At 42.1% G+C, this 24007-nt stretch overlaps 2 protein-coding genes across 7 annotated transcripts in view; both read right to left on the bottom strand.

Moving 5' to 3' along the window:
- Positions 1-744: 744 nt before the first annotated feature.
- Positions 745-9632, bottom strand: ddx43 (DEAD (Asp-Glu-Ala-Asp) box polypeptide 43). Its single transcript, XM_085799472.1, has 16 exons — positions 9251-9632; positions 8617-8672; positions 7806-7923; positions 7374-7538; positions 7192-7273; positions 6311-6470; positions 4360-4478; positions 4126-4236; positions 3875-4016; positions 3071-3171; positions 2880-2967; positions 2628-2755; positions 2364-2473; positions 2077-2215; positions 1907-1994; positions 745-1528 (listed from the first exon to the last, which is right to left on the bottom strand). Exons 1-16 carry the CDS (start codon positions 9630-9632, stop codon positions 1238-1240), a joined length of 2280 nt encoding a protein of 759 aa, XP_085655598.1. The 3' UTR covers positions 745-1237.
- Positions 9633-10134: 502 nt separating this feature from the next.
- The window catches only part of kcnq5a (potassium voltage-gated channel, KQT-like subfamily, member 5a), a 105343-nt gene continuing 91470 nt past the window's right edge, over positions 10135-24007 (bottom strand). For 2 of the 6 annotated variants that reach the window (XM_085799470.1, XM_085799469.1), the window contains 7 exons: positions 23551-23792; positions 22058-22166; positions 18392-18523; positions 17943-18059; positions 16610-16711; positions 15256-15382; positions 12175-14619 (listed from right to left, as the gene is read on the bottom strand). In XM_085799470.1, coding sequence (XP_085655596.1) covers positions 13510-14619; positions 15256-15382; positions 16610-16711; positions 17943-18059; positions 18392-18523; positions 22058-22166; positions 23551-23792 — 1939 coding nt within the window. In that variant the 3' untranslated portion in view covers positions 12175-13509. Of the gene's footprint in view, positions 14620-15255; positions 15383-16609; positions 16712-17942; positions 18060-18391; positions 18524-22057; positions 22167-23550; positions 23793-24007 lie in introns of all 6 variants that reach the window. The other 4 variants (XM_085799467.1, XM_085799468.1, XM_085799463.1 and 1 more) reach the window with 3 other exon arrangements.

Here is a 24007-nt window from a genome sequence, read left to right as displayed (position 1 = left end):
CTGCAAATGAATATGCTACATGAATTACGAGGGCAATTTTGATTAAACATTTTTTCAATCAACCCAGGTGTTTCTCCTCCTTCAAATTTCCTGCTTTAACATCTACTGTTTCCATTTGAATTAAAAACCTCCTTTGATTAACTGTATATCTTATGTAGAAAATCCAACAACAGCATCTTACCTAAGGCTGAGAGGGTGTTTGTCCACACACACACCACTAAACTGTTGAGGTCAAATCAATCTGCAAAGTAAAATATTAAAAGCAACGTGAATATCAAGCTTCAGCCAGTTTTCTGATGGTGGAAATTTGCCATACGAAAATAGAGATAATTTTATATTTGATTTGAAATCATAATCTAAAAAAAACAAAACTTATCCTCGTATTGTTTTGGAACGACATGAGCAGTTTGTGTTAAATGATTGTTGACAGTTACAAAAATCTTTTCTGCTCTGAAAACTTACACAAGCTGGAAAAGAAGAAATCTTACATTGTCCAAGGACAGCAGTATTTTTTTTATCCATGTACTGCAGACAGGATCTTGTTGGGGATTTAGGGCAGAACTTCCTGTAGAAAAACAAATTTTAGGTTGTCAAGAAATTGCTGTTTTCCAGGTTTTGATAATAATAAAATAACACTCACCTTCAGTATCTCAGAGGCCCATTTCTACCATGATTGTAGTGATGTGGATTGGAGCAAAGCAGATAAAGTTATACAGTGAATATTTCAAGTAAAGAAGCCAGTAAGATCCACACTGTCATTTCTTTATTAGACAGATTTCTTTCTGCTCAAATCAAGAAATGATGTAACATTTTCAGACACCAAAACACTGCTGTGGTTGGTGATTACAAACAAACACAAGAAAACTGTAAAAATTGTGCATTTCAACCTTTTTTTTTTTTAAAACAGAAGGACAACATAACGAGGTGAACCACCTCTGACAATTCAGCAGAAAACAAACATTCAAATCAAACAAACACAGATTCAAAGGGAATCACAACACAGGCGGTTTCAGATCCTGCTGCATCATTTTGAAAATAAATAAAAAGGAAGCATAAGAAAATCAACATTTGTCCTATTAGAATACCACCATAGATAAATTAATTCCAATCTATGTTAACAGAGTCCAGTGTTGAAAGTGTGGACACTTACGTTTCTTGTCTGTCCATTTATACAGATCATATAAATCTTTATGTCGACCTGTGTTTGTTGAGGTACATGTGGACTTTACATGAAGGATTAGAAACCCCAGTTCTGGCCTCGATCCCGGCCTCCTCTCCCTCCTCCTCCTCCTCCCCAGCCTCCTCCACCATCTCTCCTTCCGCCTCCTCCTCCTCCTCCTCCTCCCCAGCCCCCTCCACCATCTCTCCTTCCGCCTCCTCCTCCTCCTCCTCCCCAGCCCCCTCCACCGTCTCTCCTTCCCCCTCCACCATCTCGTCCTCCGGGTCCTCCCCTTGGATTGTTCAAATCCCTTTCCCTCTTGTGCTTCTCGTACCTCTCTGCCATGAGCACCAGCTCCTCAGGAACCTCCTGTAACAGGATTCAGAAAAATTACACACACTGATCTATGATATTTCTATTCAATCTATATGGGTAAAAAAAAATTAAATATTCACTGCACATCTCAACTTTCAGGTTACAAATACAATTGATTTAGTGCATTAGAGACATGAACATTTTTAAATAGTAAAAAAAAGACTTTGTATTTGTGGTTCTCATGAAGTGAAACCTTTACCAGCAGACGTTCATTCATGAATAACATCCTATTAGTCAGCGTGTTGTGAAATGGCAATAGAAAAAGAGAAACCCATGCACACGCCTGAGATTTCCTTGAAGGTTTAATAAACTTCCTGTAACACGCACCCACACAGTGTGTGGTTTATATTTCAAAATGAGTCATGTGCTAACCTGTCCCGCACGCTCCAGGATAGGAATCAGCTCAGGGGCCATCCGCCAATCTCCTCTTGTTACCAAGGTAACGGCTGCACCTGAACGTCTGGAAAGTTAATGAATCAGAGATTTTAATTCCAGTGACCCATAAACAAAACAGAAACAAGTCATCTGTAAACACTCCTCACCCTGCTCGGCCGGTGCGGCCCACACGGTGGACGTACTCCTCTATGTTACGGGGGAAGTCATAATTAAAGACATGCGTTATGTCGTGGACATCCAGCCCTCGGGATGCCAGGTCTGTGGCGACCAGGATGCGAACTCGACCTGGAAAAATATTTTTTTTAAAACCCTTTTTCATCCTGCAGCATGTTTGATCCTTGACATTATATTTGTGGCAGCTCAGAAGCTTCAAGATAAAAGCAGCAGCTTGTCACCAAATGTACAACAGCAACATTTCCTTCATGTCACATACTGTCTTTGAAGTCCTTGAGGGCTTCTTCACGGTCACACTGCTCACGGTCGCCATGGAGACTTTGCACAGCCAAACCCTGTAGACACATGTCACTCGACAGGTCATCAGCCCTGGGATCACATGCAAATAGACACAAGGACACCATTAGTGCATGTGGCATGCAGTGACGTTTTCTGTGGTTTTTACCACAAACTGTGGGTTCAGAGAAAAACCAAAGTAACTCTTGTTTACAGTTCTCGTCTTGGTGATCGACTCTGCACTCACAGGAGCTTCCTGCCAACAAAGATGAGGACTTTATCCTCGGGCAGCATGCTTTTGATGAAGTCAAACACGTAGGACTTTTTCTCCTCTTCTTGGACAATCAGTATCGTTTGCTGCACTGTGTTAACTGCCTAAGAAAAAGAGACAGAGGAAACAGTATTACAGATGTAAACACACAGAATCACCTACAACCAGAGAGGAACAGTGTCTCAAGTATGTAGTAACACATGAATATATATGTTTATGTCCACCTACTGCCAAGTCCAGTGTGCCCACATAAGCCATCATGGGATTCTTTAGGTAGGATTTGGCCAATCGTCTCACACCAGTGGGCCAGGTGGCACTGAAACATGAGGTTTTATGGAAAAGACAAGTTTGTTTTCAGTTTGATGACGTACACGTTATATATAAGATGGATGCAGGAGATCGTGTGAACCATCTTGTACCTGGTCATGACAGTCTGTCGGTCTGGCCGGATGTCCAGGATAATTTTCATAATCTGAGGTTCGAAGCCCATATCCAGCATCCGGTCAGCCTCGTCCAGCACCTGCTCAGGATGATCAGAGCAGGTATTAAAGGGATAGTTCAACATTTTGGTAAACTGGCCCATTGCCAAAATCCCTATAGTCTTAGCAGTAGGTTCATTACCTTTAATTGTCGGCGCAAGCTATTTTTGGAACGGCGGAGCAGAGCCGCGAGCTGCTCAGAGCTACGCTACAGAGGCTCATGGGATTTGTTGGTTTCCCTCATCAAATACACAATCCAACAACTCCAAAACGCTCTGGTGGACAAGTTGTGACCTGCACATTCACCACGCTATGAGATAACGTAACGTTATGAGACAGAGTCGTTTTCGAGGTAAATTCATGCAAAACCGCTGATGCGCGTTTCTGTCGAGGGCGGTTTTTCGGCAAGCAGTCTCTGCATTTGCCCCGAAAACAACGTAGCTCCGAGCAGCTCGCGGCTTGGCTCCGCCATTCTAAAAATAGCTTGCCCAACAATTAAAGGTAACGAACCTACTAAAACTATAGGGATTATGGCAATGGACTAATTTGCCAAAATGTTTAACTATCCCTTTAAAACACATAAGCCCAACATTCAAAACAAAATACAGCAGACAGGGATGTGTGTATGTATACAAGGCACTTTTAACAACTAGTCTTTAGAAACTGCATCATAGACAGTGGATCCATTCAGACCTTCACACCCTCCCACACAAAAACAAACAAGCTCAGACACAAGCAGCTGACCAAGTAGGTGATGGAGCGAAGATTGATGAGGTCGTTCATCTGTAGATCATTAAGTCGGCCCGGTGTGGCGATCACTATGTCCACGCCGCCCTTCACCAGGTTGATCTGTGCTTTCCTGTCCCCTCCACCATAGACACAGATACTGAGAGAAGGTACAGGAGGAACAGTCAAAGCCATGTTGCCTCTACACTGCAGTTGATTATTGGTTTTTAAGCTCATTCTTAGGGATTTATAAGATCAGACTGCTGGACCTTTTGTAGCCTTTGTAGCGGTACTTCTTGCACTCAACTTCAATCTGCAGGGCCAGCTCTCTGGTGGGAGTCAGCACCAACATGCCTGGACCATTGCGCTCAGCCCTGGGTCTGAGAGGGAATGAAGGACAAAAAGTCTTTCACTGTTTGGACAAATGACATTAAAGCATGCAAGGCATTTTAAAACTATAAGAAGAGACAGTATGCAACAGTCAGAACAGGTGCTGGTCTCACATAGGCTGTCCGTCCATGTGGATGAAGCCTGGCAGCAGGTAGGCCAGGGTCTTCCCTGTCCCCGTCTGAGCGATGGCTATCAGGTCCTCCCCGCTCAGCAGCACGGGCCACGCCTGAGACTGAAGACACACACGATAAACAAACACATACTTAAAAAAACACAACTAGTGAAAACTGAACATGTGACTGCTCTGACATTTGTGTTAAGATTAATTTAAAACAACATTTTGGAGCTTAACCTCTTCTTTCCAACAGTTATAAACCTGTAGGTTTAATCACAGACCTGGAGTCAACAACTCCAGAAATTCACACTATAGTTACACTATGTAGCATGTTTGTAAACAAACAGAGCTGATGGCTGGAAGTAGTTAAAGCCATTTCATGATAAACAGTTACAAATTTTCTACAAGCCGAAACACATCGGTCTAATAAAGTCGTTTTTCTCAGTTAACAGTCCCTGGAGCTCTTTTTTCTTTTCTTTTCTGAGAATATAAGACAAACAACACATCCATTGAAACAGATACTTTTCTCACCACATCACTCCAGCAGGTTTTAGTAAAACAGGAGAGTGAATCAGAGCTACGGGTGAGGCAACACCTGTACCTGCATGAACACACAGGCCAGTGATGTCACACCGTGTGAACAAGCCTTTTAGTCAGAAGTGAAAGTTGAAAAGAGATGCTGCAGTTTCACTTCTCGTTGCAGCTCACGCTGACATGATTGAGCAACATTTCCCATCAGTGAGAGGCAGGAAACAAGAGCCACGACCTGCACAACGAACACCTTGACTGGAAATACATCAACACTGCTCCAACATGACTCCTGTGATTCTCAGCAAGGTATCGAACAGTTATGAACTGAATGTGTGTGGACACTGTAGGACAAGTTCATTAAATATGAAGATGAAACAACTCGTAACCTGTCATTACCCCAACCCCCCACACACCACTCATGACCATTGATTCTCAAATAGTGCCTCTCTCCTCTTTCCCCTCATCAGTGACTCTTTCTCTGCACCTCACCAGTCTGCATTCCCTACTTCCTGTCATCCAGTGAGAGCTCAGTCTGACACATCTCATTAGTCCAGTCACTGAAGCACTGTTAGGACTCAGACATCTTTGAGAGCAGTGGTTGACTGTGTGTATGTAGATATTTTAAAAAAAAGTTCAAATGGATAGACACACCGATTGACCATAACACTAAAACTGGAGACTGGTTTTAATGCTATGAGTCAGTAAAACCATGAAACCGTAGAAAACAACATTAACTTACTAATGATTCAGGATGAGCTCTTAAAAACAGGCAACTGCATTTGTTCTGAACTATTTTTACACCTGTTCAGCCAGTGAACTGATAAAGCAGATACAAAGGGATTTTTATAGCATTAACCAAAAACTTGCCCAAAGAAATGTCCTTTCATTTCTGCTTTTTGGGAGGACTACTATTACAGAACTAAAATTACAATAATAAGGGCTCATTCTTTCCTGTAAACATTTTCGTTAGCGTGGGTGTTTCCAAATATGATCTACTCTACGTACATCACGGGGATTGCCTGTGGCAACAGGACAGGTCACTACAGGTGCGTCGGTTTTTTGCAGCATTTATGCAAAGTGACAAACATGGAAATTTTTGTAGTTGAACTATAATTAAATCCATGGTCCGTTTCGCAAGACAGAGAGTGAGGTATCTCCCCGGTTCACATGAAGAAACCTTTAAAAAGTAACCAACCCAAAACTTTACCTCGACTGACTTTTAGGTAATTTTCTTTTTGTCTCAGGGGAAAAGCTGCCTGACAGATTCAGAGAACAGTAAACACACACAGCTGCAGCAGCCAGATGTTATCTGATCCAGATCTATCCTGTCAATACATTTACACATAGAACTTCAAAGTGTGATTAGACTGATCAGTGATCAATCACTGAACACATTTGTCCAGGGGTCATGCTCATACCTGGATGGGCGTTGGTTTGACGAAGCCAACTCGTACGATATTTTCCATGACGTCTGGATAAATCTCGAAGGCCTCCAGAAAAGTGCGACAGGGGTTGGGGATGCGCCGCTTCTCCCCTCCCTCCTTCAGGTCGTCCACAAAAATATTGTTATTCTCCTTCCTGTGGAAAAATGTAACACAAACATGAGCATGGAGGAACTGGCTGAAAACGTTAGAGCGGCCGATTCCAAACCACACCGCTAAAACCAGACAACCATCACAATGAAATGTATAAAGCTGTAGTTTACATTACAGAAACCACATTTAGTCTAAATAATGCAGCTTTCCAAAAACCACATGGACATCAAGCATATTGTGTGGCGTTCTCTTTTCTTCCTTGAATAAGAAAGAATATTTAATTTCAATGCAAAATACATTTAATATATAAAGAACAATTTGTGGAACTGACCCAGAGAGCTAAAAACTGTTTCAAACCCCTTGTTTGCCAATACCTGTCCTGTTTTCCACAGTAATCCCAGTTCTCACATCCTTTGTGTGAGACCCTGAAAATCAAGAACCGCTGCCAAATTCAAAGACAGCTGGCTCGTAGGCGGCAGCAGCACTGCAGGTGTACCGATAAAGCTGATGCATGAAGAGACAGACAAATGGTGCCACCTGCAGTATTTGTCTAGGACTGTAGTAGAAAAACAATGTCAACACTGAACACCTTTGGGTTGGTTGTAGAAATCCTTAACCAACATTGCCTATTAAATATTAATAAATATGAATACCAGATAATATATACCGGTAATGCAGATACTAAAGGCACTCTCTTTCTTTGTTAACACCTGAAAAGAAACATGATTTTATAATACAAAGACACATGTGTGTTTGTAATTTACCTCCATTCACTGACTTCCTCTGGCGTCAACACGGACACACACTCTGCCTCGGTGTAAAACATCTTCTTCAAGGGCGGGAGGTCTGAACCAATTAACAGTTTTGTTTACATACCCATAGAAAGGGCAACAAACAACATCACTTCACACTATAAGTACATTAGTGAAAGACACTGAGGCCTCACCCTTCCACTTGAGCTCTTCATACTTGTCCTTGTTCTCGCGGACGCTGGTCCAGTCTATGGCTGCGCGGGCAGGAGCAGCGCTGGAAGCGTCTAATTGTGAAGAAGACCAGACGGAGCCACGGCTTCCTCCATCACCTCCTCCAGCCTGTCTGGGCCTTCCAGGACCTGAGAAACAGAGCGGGATGCTGCAGCAGTGGTGTAACCCAAGTATCAACAAGTAAACAGTGATTTATGTTCATATTTTAGCACGAATATGACATACAAAGAGGCCATAGGTACCCTGACTCCGTTAACAACAGCTTTTGTGACACTGCTACAGCTACAATTGATTTATATCCCAAAGCAAAGCGTCAGTGTGATCTCACTTTGTTAAATCTTATTCTACAAAATGCGACTCTGCCGCTTACTGACACACTGTTTGTGGCTTTGTACCATTGCGAAATCCAGCGCTATCTCCTGATACCAGTTCTTCGATCATCTCCTTGGCCTTCTGCTGGGCATCAGAGGGCCCAAAGAGGAGCACCTCTCCTTCATAGTCTCCTTTGTTTATCTAAAACAGAATAACTGAGTTACACACAGCACAGGACAATAAAACCAGCATCAATTACATTGTCTTGCTGTTTCAGTCAGATTCAGTCTAAAAAGGGTGAGGAACATCCTTTGATTGAGGCATTGACCACATGCTACACTACCAGTCAAAAGTTTGGACACACCTTCTCATTCAATGGCTTCTCTTTATTTTTTATCACTTTCTACGTTTTAGATTCATACTAGAGACATCAAAATTATGAAGGAAAATGTATAGAGTTATGTTGTAAATAAAAAAGTGTTACTTAAAACCAAAGTGGTATCTGTCACCTGACCTAAACCCAACTGAGATGCTGAAGGCAAAAAAGCCAACAAGTCCTTCAAGACTGTTGGAAAACCATGAAGTTGATGACAGAATCAAGTGTGCAAAGCTGCCATCAAAGCAAAATATGGCTACTTCAAAGAATCTAAAATATAAAACATATTCTGCTTAAATACTTCTTTGTTTACTACATAATTGCGTGTGTGTTCCTTTATAGTTTTGCTGTCTTCAGTTTGATTCTACAATGAAGAAAGTAATGAAAACAAAGAAAAAACAGTGTGCAAACTTTTGACTGGTAGTATATTAATAATGAAGCATCGTGTCCCTTATTGCTGCACTGCTGACTGCACCAGCAATTGTTTTACATCTTGATACCAACATTAGTCAACATACCTTGATTCTGGCGCCTGTGCTCTCTTCAAGTTCACGGATTTTGGTTCCTCCTTTACCTTTAACACAATTAAGATACGTTCAATGACTGTCTGAAATCTCTCCACGAAAACCTGGACGACAGAAGGTGAAGCCCACAACTATACAAGATGACGATATCAAAGCTTTCGCGCCGCGGAGCAACCCAATGTAATCCCAATGTGATACCGCAGTTGGACTTCACCTTCTGTCGTCCCTGTTTTCGTCCTCACCTAGAAGCGACATGTCTGAGCTGTGTGCAACCAAAGACTGTTTAAATAATACAGTATCTTTTGTGCAACCAAAACAGCTAGCTCAGGGCTCCAGACTAAATTGTTTACTATGAGCACAGTGGCACCTATCTTAAAACTTTAGGAGCGCTAGCAGAAAATTTAGGGGCGTTCACTGTAAATCTACTTGCAAAGCAAATATTCACATTTTCCTTTTCATTCATGATCCCTGCCACCTGTAATGACAGATAACCAGTTGTCAAGTTTTAGGGGCAAAATACCCCCATTTAGGGGCAGACTGGAGCCCTGTAACGTTAACAGTTAGCTAAATTTGTGAGGCTAAGCTAACAGACGCCTGTGAAGGTAAATTTATTGTTTCAACAACCAACCTATTATCCTCCCGACTAAACCGTTTTCCACGGTGAGGGTCACCGGCGGAGAAGAGTCCGACTTCCCATCTCCAAAGCGCTGTCTCCCCGAGCCTCCACGGGGATCTGAGCCCGGGGAAGATGCGCGGCCTTGGCCTCGACCTCCACCTCCTCCTCCTCCGCCTCTGTAGCTCCTGTCGCCGCCATTGAACTCGGATCCAAACCGGCCTCCTCCTCCTCCTCCTCCCCTTCTTCCACCAAAACAGACATTTTGTTGTTGATGAAGTTGACCCTCGGTATAACTCGGGTTTCTCCATTCAACCAGAGGAGCGGCGGCGGCTTTCTCAGCGGGTTTGTAGATCGCGGTACCGTCCGCGGTGTACTCATCTTCCCAGTCGGCCATTTCCAACGCGTCTTCCTTCCTCCCACCTGCTGCAACCGACCTGCTGCGACGGCAATTAACCGTCAAGTCGTCAATCACGACACCTCACGCCTTCACTTCCGGTCTGTAAACTAGAACTTCCGAGTTAGTAACGATGGGATCTACATTTTTTTTGTACCAGAATATGGCAAATACCATATCATATATAAGGAAAAAGTGGACAAATCTGACCAAAAATGAAAATTTATCACACTCAGTTCCTGTGACACAACCTTCACCCACCTTAAAAGTATAAAATCCTAATTTTCCGTGAAGGCAACATGAACACGTGGCTTAACCATGCTAACTTTCAGTGAAAAAAGCATGGATCTATTAGCCTAGAAAGCTAGACGCACCCTAGCGGCAGCAAATATACTTGCTCCATAGGTACATTTTACATTTTAATGATATAGTCTGGCTTGTCAGGCTATGGATCTAAGATAATATAATACATCCATGGAAAAAAGACACAGAAACCAACACATTTTAGTTAATTCGTACTTTATTAATGAATAATAAAATTATTTTTGCATTTCTCATCCAGAGAACATAATGTGCACTTTAATAAATTAATTTCAAAGAAATAATAATGTTAACATTATCAAGCTTTTAAGGCCAGTTGTGTAATAAATTACTGTTCAAGCAGTAGAGAAATGGTATTATCAAAGCCATATCAAGTCTGTGGCTAAAGCTACATGACTTTACGTGAACTGGATGCCCAACCCAAAATGAGCAGTTTGACTTCAGCTATACAGTATGCTATAGGCAAACTAGACCTTTATAGCCCTGTGGAGAAAAAAAAAAAAATCAAAATTTCATTTGCAAGAAAGGCACCCTTAAGCAATTTACAGATTGCAAAAAATGAGCATGTTTTGTGTGAGGAAAATCCATCCAATTTCCCATGTGGCATAGCTTTCCTCGTTTTATAATTCACTCTTCCTCCAAAGTAACGGACAGTATTGGTTGGCCTCTTTTCATATGCAGCAAAACTCAATAACTACAACAAAACTATTCCAATATTAAGCATTAACTACCATGTCACATTTTCAGGCTCCTCAAACTCACTAAAAAACAACTGTGCTTTCATGTTGATAATATATTTCATCATCATACCAGAACAAGTCCTGCATGGGCTGTAGAGTATTTCAGAATCAATCTACAAGTGTTTACAATTGTCATGTTAAAAGATAATACTTGTTATAGTCTACTACAGAGTGTTAATTTGCTAATAAGCAATGCACTTACTCACCATTCGAAAACAAAGGGAATATAACGGAAAAATAATGATGAATAAAGTTTGTCATTAGCACGTTAAAATACATTTTTAAGACTGCTGTGACTGCGTACCCCATAAGACGCAAACGTGCAAAAACAAATTGAAATGGCTTGAGAAAAAATTAAGATGGCTGCCACATTTTTGTGCATAATTCTCTTTCAAGAGCAGTCAACCCATCTACAAGCAGGACAGCACTGAAAACCACGCTCCTGTTCAGTGTAGTGTTAGGGCAGCATTATGTAAAACACCTGCAGCACGCCATGTTGAAAAACATAACCTCTCAATATGAATGTGGATCAAATGCACCCAAAATATAAATGTGCCCACTGTAGCCTAATTCTTTCATTTTAATGCAGTGAGGAGGAAGTGCATGCAACAATCAAAAAAATCCTCTTAAATCATTATTTTTGGGCGGTGTCAGAAAAGCCTTGATCTCAGTTTCTAGTTGTCCAGTTTATCTCCTGCTGAAGTCATAGAAAATATAATTCTTTTGAGTTTTGATTCTCACGCTCTCTTTTCTCTATTTTATTAAGTGGATATAATTTTTTTTTTTTACATTGTCAGCAGCAGAATGGCCACAAGGGTAAAGTAACACAGAGCAGTGCATGTTGGGACACCATTGGATGTGGTGTATTGTTGTCATTGGCTCCTCGGGTCAGACTAACCTGCTGTGTTCATACAAATTGACTTTGTGCATTGCACTTTTTGCCCTTTAACACCACACTACACTGGAGTGGGAGGAGGGAACAAGGTCAGTTCAGCAGCCTTTGATTTTTATTGATGCCCGATGCAACCAGCACCCAGTAAAAAGGTAGGGTTTGTCAAAAAAAAAAAAACACATTAAATGGCTTTGTGCATCATAATTATTAAAAGTAAGTGGGTTATCCATAAAATTGGCACAGGTTTGTAACATCTATCAAATTAGTTCAAATTAGAATAAAATAATGTTAATATAGGCAGACTTTGTTCGTACCTTTGTGTTCAAAGTTTGGAGAAAACAAGACTTTAACATGCAAAAGGGCATCCAGGCCACCAGCAAGAGTGTGACTGCTCTTGATTTAAGTATTGCAGCAGCTTAGACATGCACCGTCTCATGCTTGGCTGAGAAAGCCCGCTCGATAAGCCTACTGCAATTCAGCATTCAGACCATTAGCAACTAACTGACTAGGCTACTGTCCAAAAAACCAAGTGGGACGTTGTCCAACACTTGTCTTGAGTGACTGCTGATGGGCCATTTCCCCAAAAGGTTTGCTGCATCCAAATTTACTGACAACCTGCTGACAGATGACGCACGGCAACCATATAAACATCGACTTACGTTCCTGTGGCTGCAGGAAATGATTTGAATGAGATGCTTATGGTCTGAACACATGCTGAGGGTGTGACCTTAAACTCTTTTTTATAATTCAGCTGTTCCCACCACACAAGGCCTCAACTCATCAATTGCTATTCTATTCTATTCTATTCTATTCTCCCTTCATCCATTTGTTTGTTCAGAAACAGTCCATGCAGTGATATGTATGAAAGCATAAGTAAAAGATGACATTTTACATTTCGCCAAAGGCAGACATTGACTACGGAGAGTGAGCGCCTCTCCTGTTCTTCCAAGAAAGTCTCTGGGTACAAGCACTTGTATGAAAAAAAAAAAAAAGGTCACCAGTCAGTCTCAGCTCGGTGGTTGTGGTCCATGGTCGTATGTGTTATTTATGTGTATTTGTGTGTGTGCGTGTGCATGTTACCACTCTTTGCACTGGTCTCACAATATCTAAAAAGAAGTGGTTCGACTACAATTTGCAGCGGCTTAATCAAGTGATTTTTTTTCTTTAATTTTGAGAGCTTTATATAGCTCCCTTTTTTTCATTAATTCTTTCGTTTAATTGTCAGTGTTGGCACAAATCAGATGACAGATCCTTTAATTGGCAAACAATAAGTGGCCTAAACCAGGTTCTGGTCCAGACGGAGACTGAATTAGATGGTAAACATCACTCACAGTTCTTGTAATGAACCGAATAACTTGATTTGTCTTTTAACTCTAATGTCCGGTAGGTAGACATTAGGCCTTCCCTCCCTCATCTGAAATAAAACTCATCTCAAATTGTCTCTCTTTTTTTTAATCAACATCATTTTTTGTAACACATGATCTTGAATATGAAAACATCCCCTTGTTTGTATAAAGTTAATAAAATGACCCTTTCTCCATATCTTTAGATCAAGAGCAAATCTATTTCTCCTAAAGGAAGGCGAGTTGCATTTGTGAACTGTTTTCTGCACTTCGTCTCACATGAATTTTCCCGCTTGCATGGATATTTGAGACATCCCTGTACTTCATACGTCTTTTCTTTTTGTATGTATTTGTTTTAGAACCCAATAAAAAGTATATAGCATGTATGAAAGTGGACATAATCATGTCTGACAAAATTTAACAACGCTGTTTGTCCACTTACAAAGAATTTAACTGTACAATTTGAAACATAAATGCATTTACTGTCCAGTAAAAATACTTTAAAAGTGGCTTCCCCAACAACGGTGTGTAAATACAGTATGCAAGAGTGTGTGTATGTGTTTGTGTGTGTATGTGTGTGGTTATGCCAGCTGTATGTGTGGGGACTGACTGAGAAACTCTGGGTGAGGTGCAGCCTCTTCCACAGTCTGTAAAAGGTCGGAGGGGCTGCTGTCGGGTCCCTGGGAGGACAGGAAGTTGAAACGTTCTGCCGTCGGCTCCGTTTTGCACTCGCTAATGAAGAGTTCTGTCCCGTCCCAGGTGCTGAGGTCACCGTGGTGGTGGGCGTTGCCACGTTCGCTACTGTTGCTGCCACCGCTGCTGCTGTTGTTGTTGAGCCCGGTGGCGAGACCAGGGGCACGGCTGGTCACGGGCTGGCTGAGATTGTGCGCAGAGAGGGATTTCCCGAGACCGCCTTCCCAGTCTGAAGGCCTCCCGTCGTCGGGGCTAGACGAGAGCAGCAGCAGGGGGTTCACCTCCAGGCTCATGTGCCTCCTCCACACCCCCTCGGACTTCAAGCCAGACTTCTCCCGCAGCTGAACAGAGCCCGCCTCGCCGTCCGCCTCCCGCTCAGCAGCGCTCTCACCGGGTCCCACGACGACGGCGGGGGGCAGGCTCTTTTTGTCTGCTGCCGTCACTCCCTCTGTCAAATCATCCGGGACGGAGTCAGCGGGGCATCGGAGGTGGGAGGGGTGCACCATGGGGGGCAGCTGGAGGGTGAAACCCCCAGTTGAGGGCGGAGGCGGGGGCGGCAGGTCAGGGAAGTGTGCTCTTTTGGAGGTGCCGTTGGGGGTGACTAGAGTCGGGTAGGGGCTATCGGGCGGGAGCAGCGGAGACGGGGAGAGCGAGGCCGTGGACGGGGGGTAGGAGGGAGGAGCCGAGTCCGGGGGGCAGCAGCAGTCGTCATCGGCGGGCGGCAGGATGAGCCGCAGGCCTCGGGGGTTGGCGCTGAGGGAGCGGCGTATGCCCCCGCCGCCGCCGCCACCGTCTCCTCCGCCTCGACCCGGATCGGCTCCCTGCGGCGAGGGGAGATCTCTGCCGATGATGGAGGACTGGAAGTCCGAGTTGTGGTGCTGGTGGCTGTCCAGCTCGAACAGAGGCAGGGAGGAGAGGGTGAGCGCGGAGGAGCCTTTCTGCAGGACCTGACGGTAAACATCCAGCAAAGAGTCCAGCTTTGACTCGATGGACGTGACCTGGAGAAGACGGCAGAGAGCAACAGGGTGAGAGCACAAAGAGAGAGAGAGAGAGACTGACAGATCTCTGGCAGGAGGAAAGTCCATACCTGGCAAAATTATCCCTGAGTCACTGTTATTGATCTTGTAGATATATTGTGAATATTATATGATGATAAAATCTCACAAATTTAGTTTAGTTTATAGCAGGACAGCGTGCAGTGACATTAATTATTCAAAGAAATAAAAAGATGGCTGCACCAGATTTAGCGAGAACGCTAATTTCCATCTGTAGTCCTTGACATAAAGACAGACATCATAAATAGACTATAAGTACAAGTTAAAATAAACAATTCAGGGTAAATTAATAACAGCAATCATAAAACTAAGGGTTTGTTTAAGAGAAAAAATCAAAACAAGGACAGTCATCATCATTAAATTACAAAGTGCAATTTCAAGTATGGTGAATACAGGTGCCCATCACCTAAAAAACGGGAGGTCCACACTGCATGATGCATTCAATCTAACAAGTTTCCGCTACGGTTTCCTTGTGGAGGTACATTAAATACACAAACCTCACATTTAGAAAATCTACATAAGCATTCAAAATAGTATAAATACTATCCACTTTTACAGCTCAGTGCTGGCGCAGCTCACCTGTCGCTCCACCTTGCATACACGTCCCAGCATGCTCATGCCCTCCAGAGAGTCTCCATCTGGGTGCAGTTTGTCCCTCATCTTCTTATCCACAGGTATCTGGCCTTTTCCCAGGATCTGATCCACCCTGACACACACACACACACACACTTGTGTTAGTATATTAGAAAATAATGATGTTGTAATATGAGCAGGCACCTGATCTTCATTTCAGGTTATCCCAAGTCAAGCAACACACCTAAAGCAACAGTAAGATGTTAAGGTTGGAGTTAGTAAAACACACAGCACACACGGCTCGACTGTATCACTGCTGTTATTTGAAAACCCCGTAGCTACCTCCAAAATGTCAGTTTTTCAGGAACAAAGACAAACAGCATTAGATTAGATTTCACACAGTTACGTAGTTTGCACAGGTTTCCTGGGCTCTTGAAATGTAAACAGTGAAATAATTCACACGTGAAAAAATTAATTTCCAAAGGTTAGAAAGAACAAGAATAAAAGCACACCAAAAACATCATATTGTTACTGTAGGGTCGACATTTTGTGAGTTTAAAAAGACCAGTACTGAATTTACAAGGTTTTTAACTCAATAATGTATTAATACCTATTTCAGCAATGTAAAAGAAAAACAAATGACAGAGGGAATAAAACATATTTGCCATTTGAAAACCAAGTGAGATGAAAAATGCAGTGTTCCACTGAAACAACCAGTGAACCTGCAGACAACCTTTTTAATGTCAGAGCATTGATCAGTTCAGACTTCTTCGGTCTTTGGCATTCAACTAATATCGAATTAGTGAAGTTAATGATTGTACACCTCAGCATGCAAATATACCACACTTGTTATTTCCACTTCTCTGCTTCAGCTACATGAATTAATTACACAGCAAAGTCACTCCCACGCAATAATCCTTCACCTTTATGGAACTTAGCATGACAACTAATGCAGCGACGGTGCATTTGTGTGCACGTACTGTACACACCTTATTGTACATTTCCATTAAATGTTTATATGTGTCAGACAGGGTTAATTAAAACTTTACCAAGTGGGTGGAGTTCAACACATATTGGAATAATGAAGTTTTATTTAATTGCAATAGCGTGAGACTCACTTTAATAAGCAGTTCACTGTCAGTATTTATTTTCTGTGATTGAATAAACTTTCTAGCAAACTGTTCTGGTGCAAACTCCGACCACCTGGTACTGTAAGAGAGTTAATCCTACTGAGGATTATTTGCATCCCTGTGAGAATGTGACATTTCACAGTCAGCAAGGGAACTAATGGTCACTACAGAGGGAACTAATGTGATTACACTACGGGCAAAAAATTCAAATTAAGTGAAATAACAGTAACCCTGGGGGGGTAGGGGGCTTCTTCCTGTTGTTGCTGTAATAATAATGCAGCGCAGGAGAGGACATGTTCCTGGGTCGGCTAGAACCTGCTGCACTGGCCACTCTGAAGACAGGAGAAAGACTCAGTCAGATTTCACAGACATACTCACACATACACACACTCACACACACACACTGACACACACACACACACACACACACGGAGGTTTGAAGTACAGTATATGTGCATAGATAAAAAAGAAAAATCAGTTTCCTACACATTGATGACAAGAAACAGACAGAGCACATAGAAACATACAGAAGAAGATGAAAAAGCAGGATGGATGTGTGTTTTTGAATTGAATTTTGAATTATTAAATGAAATCATGCAGCAATTTCACAATTTTTGCACTTTTCTTATGATGATATTAAAGTCTAGTGACTCGGGTGTGTCTGTGTGTATTTACAACCAGTCCACACGCTCCATACACTCAGAAACAGGAAACAAGTGCTGTGTTACTTATGTCAAAAAAAAAAACGTCAGCTCATTCAGCGTTATAAACACCACCAGCTACAAACAAACTTCCTCTTCCAAAAATCTTCGTCCATAACTGTATTGTATGGTCCCTGCTGTTTCTAGTTTTGCACAATTTCTAATTAATGGCCAACACTTTTGACACAAAGACTAAAGCCTCTAAATCTGATGGAGTAAAAAAAAAAGTCAGATCATTTTGAAACAGGGGATTAAAAAAAATGACAAATATAAAATGCAACTGTAACATAAAGATAATAATAACTAGTTCTTGTTATGTCCAGATGCCCACAGATCAAACGACATGAGGTCTTCAAGTGGCTCAAATCCAGATTATCACAACTTTTAAACACATTGTTTTCCATACACTCTGCATATAAAGATGAATCAAATGAGAAAACCAAAAAAGTGTTCACTAAAGGAACATTTCCCTTGTAGGAAAACTCTACTGAACAGTGTGTTTAAGACAAATAAGCCAGATACTTTCTCACTATATTTCACATCTGTATCAAGAACTTTGTCTTGTAAAGCCAAGTTCCCAAGGACCTCTGCAATCAAGCTCAAGCTTGTTTTGATGAATGAAACCACAGCCAGACCTGGGTCAAACAGCACATGAAATCTAAAGGTTTGTTTCTGGGACATTTACACGGTTTCATTTTTTTTAGTAAAATCTATTATTAACAACCAGCTTCAATCCTTTTTTTTGATATATCCATAAGTGTGTGACTACATGCTGTTTGACCCAAGTATGATGACAGTATTTGTAAAGTTAGTAGAGGGGGGGGGGGGACAGTCAGCGAGCAGGTGACAGGGTAGGTCTAACCCTGGTGCAGAGTGTTTCCTCCGGGCCTGGCTGTAATATAAATGCAGGGAGGGAGAGGAAAAGGTCTTGGCGCGACTGCTGAAAGGCCTTGGAGGAGGACCCACTACAGTGTCTAGTCTGGGAGAGAGAGGGGACACTCATGTACACTGCACATACACACAGGAAAGACATTGAAGGTTAGATAAAAGTGACAGTAAAAGGGTTATATAGGGTCTATAAAACTAATAAGAACTGCAGAAACATCTATGGAAAAGTCAACTTGTTCAACTCTCAGTAATCAGCAAGAAAGGCAAATATGAAGATAAAAGCAAACCCAGTAAATAAAGCCCAAATATCAAATATGAAGAATAAAAACAAATGTTTTTTTAGTGCAGGAAGACAGAACAGCTCTTTGAGATTTTGTCATTTATCCATGTGTGTGTGCATGTGTGTGTCCAGTGTGTCCTGACCTGGTCTGAAGGCTCTTGATCCGACAGAGCATGTCCAAGTGTCCTGCAGAGTACTGCTCTATGACGTCCTTCACATCGTAGGGACGCAACGTCTCCTTAAACTTCTTCTTTGCAACGTGGAACTTCATGATCCTACACACACACACACACACACAAATAGTATTGTAAGAAATTATACCTGAAAAAGGCTGCAATTACCACAACTAACCACTAGATGGCAGCAGAATCTATGAGATATCCACCGCACGCTCCCTGTTACGTTTCACTTGTTGATTTATTTTGTGCTGAGATTCAAAAATATTATTAAAATCTCAAATACCTCAGGGAGCGTCTAATGGGAAACCAGAGCTCCCTGTCAAATCCTCAACAACCAGAATGAACGACTTTAAAGCATAACGCACCGTCTCCATGTATTTGATGAGCAGACCCACTGTAGAGTGAATAATATTGATACAGGTAAGAGGATCTATGCCCCTCGGTTCATTTTGATTCCCCGGCGGCTTCTGCTGCTCTCCAGTTGCCTGTTTTTCTCACTGTCTAAATGGAAACAATGGTGACAGTTGACCCTCTGTAATAACAGTCCTGACAGGGGAGGGGGGTGTCCGACGTTCAACCTGACACCCTGGGAAAGCCCTGGGCTGTGGCTACCCATGGAGGAGGCCTGCTGGGTGGGCAGGCCGGACGCAGTCGGGTGGTAGAGGTGCTGTGTGTGTCTATATGTGTGTGTCTATATGTGTGTGTGTGTTCTGAATCTTTCAAACCTGCAAAATATCACAAAACTTCAAAACAGGTGAATGGATATTGTAACCGGACTATCATTCAAAAGAAGGGGGAGGGGGTCTGGAGACAAAATTTGATTTGTGTCAAGAGTGAAATAAAATTTTAAAAAAAGAGGCTGCACTGATATTGTTACATAACTTGTGCAATCCCCTTATTACTAAACCAATTTGGAGAAAGTTGGATGTGACACTGTGTTAAACCCACCTGACACCCATACTGTGCAGGCGGGGTTCAGGTGGTCTGAGGAAAATGATCACATCATCAGAGAGAGGTAAGAATATTGCACTGATGAGACCACCGCAGGCAAATATCATTATTGAATCTAATTATTAATATGAATACTTGAGGACCCTGCGTAAAAATATACATCTTGTTAACAGATGTGCACATGTCATGTGTGCCGTTTGCTCCGAGTGAGCAGATGAGATTTTGTGGTCGATGTGGAGAACATCTGTATCTGTTGAGAGGATTATTATCAAAAAAATAATATATGCACATTCTATTCAATTTTGATTAAGCCAGTGGGAAATAGTCTAGATAATGATGGTGAGATGCAAAATGTTTGTTTACAGAACAGACTCAGAAAATGATGAAGGAGGATTTGTTTGCACAAAACTGTGATTCCTAATGATCTTGGCTTGGATTCCTCTATTACTATTATTATTATTTCAAACCGTATTTGTGAGTAAAACATGTTAGTGGCTTCAGGTTTGTACTGTAGCTGCAGTTAGGACTCATGGTCACTCTGTCTAGCTGATGACATCAACAGCTTCATCGGTTGAAGAAAGGCGCATTCACCTTGATGAGAACAAGGATTCAGAAAGTATCTGATACCTGCCTTTTCATTGCAGGTGGATTATTAGAAACCCTTAGAAACCAGCTTATAATGGAAATCCTGCTCCATTGAGAGAATGAAATGGACTTTTCTTTTCACACTGAAAAATATGAGGAGGGTGAGAAGAAGCGGTGGAGTCGAAGAAGACAGTCGGCCCCAGTTGGATAAACGTTGGCTCACAGGGTGCCGGTGCCGGTGTGAGACAGAGGGTCGCTGATGCAGTGAATACACACAACAGTCATCATTCATTCACACACACATGGAAAACAAAAAAACCCTGTTGAGTGCTGCCTGCTGCACCCCCCCTGCGGCAAACTCCTCCAGCTCAGCGGTAGGTTATATAGATGAAGACAGAAAGATGGAGGGAAAAGAGAAGAAAAACAAAAAAGCAGCATCGCTTGAGGAAACCAAACATCATGTGAGTCTCAGCACTCGTGGTGGAATGTATCATGCAGAGTTGGGGGGTGTTACATTATGGATTCAGTTCACTCTCTTGAGCCTCGGGGGAGAGGAGACGTATAGATATTGTTATGTTGTTTTCATTGTATATTTATATGTTTATAACCTCCTTCTACAGACATAACTTTTGATTGCTAGTGCATTTGTGCCTGTGCATGAAACTATAAAACACAGGTATACATGTACAGTGTCATGCAAAAGTTTGGGTACCCCTCGTCAAAATTTGAACAGTTAAGCAAATGGAAGATTAAATGATCTCCAAAAGGATGAAACACTGTTTTGCAATATTTAAAGCAATATCATTGTATTATTTTTGTTTTCTACAGTTTTAGAGTGAAAAGGGAAACAAAGCAGCAGCCTGCAAAAGAATAAAACCCAGGAGACTTGAGCTCTTAGCTAACTTTGACCAACGTATCAGACAAGATATTTACTATTTACATGCTGTGACTGTTTCCAAAGGGGGGGCTACTAGGTACTAACTATGCAGGGTGGACAAACCTTTTCTGTTGACCCTTTTCCTTTTCTGTAATTTTGAAATAAAATGTAAAAGAAGAAAATAAATATATATAGATAAAAATGTAAAGGGAATGTGTCATCTGTAACTTTCTGCCTTTTGGAGATCATTTCATCTTCCACTTGCTGAACTGTAACAGAAATTGTGACCACTTTTGCATGACACTGTATCTACATGTTATTTGCTCTTAAACTGTGTGTCTGTGTGTTACTTGGTGGTATTTTCATCATATGACCTCAACTTCAGGAAGCAACTGTAGCCTACAGTACAGTACCATACAATATATGATCAACAACTACAGTAGCCAGTCTGTACATTCACATCACCAGCTGACTCTGGCGCTCGCTCGGTGAGCTGTAACTGTGGATTCAGAATCAATGGACGGAGGTGAGAAAGAAACGGTCCTGAGGGAAGAGTTTAAATGATCTGACTGATCAATACAATGCCCTTTATCAGCTCCGAGGCGCCACAGAGTAAATGGAAACAGATAACACGAGTCAGTATGAAGAGCAGGACGCCTTCAGCGGTACTGTATGAACCTTCCTGTCGGTCGGTAACAACACTGAATCCAATAAACCCTCGGAGGTACACTGATAATCAATAGTTCATCAGATTCCAGGGGGAGGAAACGGCCAACTCAACGCTGACTTCTCAAAACTAAACATACACCTCCGTGGCCACACAGGGACACACCAGGAGTCAAGAAACACTCTAGTAGCCATTTCAATCTTTGTGCTAAGCTAAGCTAAGATGCTGCAGATGAGAGTAAGCATCAATCTTCTCATCAAACTGTCAAGAAAGTGAATATGTTAGTGACAAATGGAAGCAGAAGCTGTGGAAATAAGACATAAGTGGATCTGGTTGACAAAATAAAAGCCCTAAAGTAATTGCAGAAGATGACACACTGTTAGTCTCTGGTTAAAAGTTTTATATTCGGGAGCAAACTGTGGAGAGTTCTTTCAGTTTGCAAAAAAAATGTAAAAGAATAAATTACAAGTTGTGAAGCGTGTCTAGGATTTGGGTGATTTAGAGACGCTTTGGTTGGGATCATCAAAGTCTGACAGCAGCAGGAGCTCACCTGACAGCTCTGATGACGGCCTTGAGGGGAGCTGATAGATCCTCCACTGTAACATCGCAATGGCAGCCCCTCTCATCGAAGGAATCCTCCGTGGTCATGCCTGCGTCCACTGAGAGAGACAGAACCAGTCATTTCATCAATAAATGTAGCGCCGTGGCAAATTGTTTCCAGTCTTAAAATTCATAAAACACTTTCTGCATAGCGAGTCCTGACAGGAAGTCTCCAAGAATGTTTCAAACTGATACTATTTTGGCTTTTAAGAGGTGAAAATTTATGCCTCACTTGGACGGGATCTTTAGGAATGGGCCGCGTTTCGCCAACTCAGCTATGTAAGGTGAGAGAAAAGGATATATACAGTATGTCCTCAATGCTGCCAATAATTACTAGAGTGGGAGACGCAGACGGAGGGACAGAGAAAAAGAGAAAGAGTTAGAGAAAAGCAAACAGAAAGAGAGTGAATAACGATAGGAGGTTATAAAATGTGTTTAAATTAATGATAGTGGGGAATAGGAGCAGGAGCAGAGGTGCTATTAAAAGAGGCAGCAATTTCATCTATTTCTGTAGGAAGCAGGACTGTAGGAGATTTCAAGCACATAAGTGTATGATTCAAGTCTGTTAAGTGCAAAACATCCAGTTGGATAAAAAAATAAATGCACAATGCTCAGAATGTAGAGAGGACAGGCAATATATAGAAGCACTGTTATGAAAAGGTTGTTTATGTCTTAAATGTTAGAGGCCGACTTCTAAACAGAAGCCTGACACATCGCTGCATCAAGTATCATCTTATTATTGTTTACCATCTTCGTCACCAATATGCTCTCAAAATTCAGCCTGACACAATGACAGATGGTATGTTTGGAAACTCTGGGATCTCCACTAAGATGTTTCCCAGAAATAACTTCGTAATTTTGAATTAATCACTTGGAACAAAGAGACAACTTTGTGGTATTTGAGTTATTTTTGTTAGCTGTATTGAGTTTCAATCAGACACTGACTTCCAGGAAAAGTTTCCTTGAAATAAACATTAATTATCATTGGGGAGAGTTTATCCTCCATATATGGCGAGTTTTAACCGTTTTTTTTTTTTTGCATGTTCAGATAATTTGCTGTGGAGTGACTAAAAGCTCATTATACAAATATTTTATAGGAGCTGATGAACTGGAAGTCGATTAACTCGACTCCTTCTCAGTTTTTCCTATGATTAGTGCAAAATTACATCGTTCTTTCTGACAAACTTTATTAAAGTAATTTATTCAGAAATTACAGGCCTGTAATATAAAGCGATACCAGTGGATTTGAACAAAGACTGGCTGCACAGCGTGGGTTTAAAATGACTGGCCCACTTGCAGCTCGATGGGGTTTCAGAGATTAAATCATGTCACTTTACATCCACTGTAATGTATAGTATAAAAAAAACGGCACACTGAGCTGAAAGTGCTCGTTTTGTCATGTGTTGTCTTGGTTGGTCGCCCTTTCAATTCAGCGCCACTCACCATCTGGGGCCGCAGTGCGAGTCTGGCTCTTCAGCCTCAGCGACGGCCTGAAACGGGTCCGATCATTGAAGCTCCAGCTCTTCTGCACTTTAGCCGGGCTCCCTCCCATCAGCTCCGTGCCGCCCACCACCTCGTTGCCAGGGGAACAGCGCTGGCGGTCATTGATGGATGTCTGTCTGCTCTTCATGCTCTGACCACGGGGGCTCGCCATTCGGACCCGCTCCTTAAAACTCAACTTCTGACTGCGGGGAGGGAGGGAGGAGGAGGAGGGAGGAGGGAAAAGAGAAGAGAAGAGAAGAAGAGGAGGAGAGGAAAAACATTCACAGAGGTAAAGGGGGAGAGGGATGATCCGGGGACAGATGGACAGGAACGACAAAGTGAGAGAAATTGAGGAAAAAGAGAGTGATAGACAAAGTGTGTGAGAGAGGTTGGGGTTGATAGAGAGACACAAGAGGAG

The sequence above is a fragment of the Trachurus japonicus genome, chromosome 15 (genome assembly GCF_045865225.1).
Source record: "Trachurus japonicus isolate A0001 chromosome 15, Traja_1.0".
NCBI lineage: Eukaryota > Metazoa > Chordata > Actinopteri > Carangiformes > Carangidae > Trachurus > Trachurus japonicus.
The sequence above is the reverse complement of the archived record's forward strand: the minus strand, read 5'-3'. Positions and strand labels throughout refer to the sequence as shown.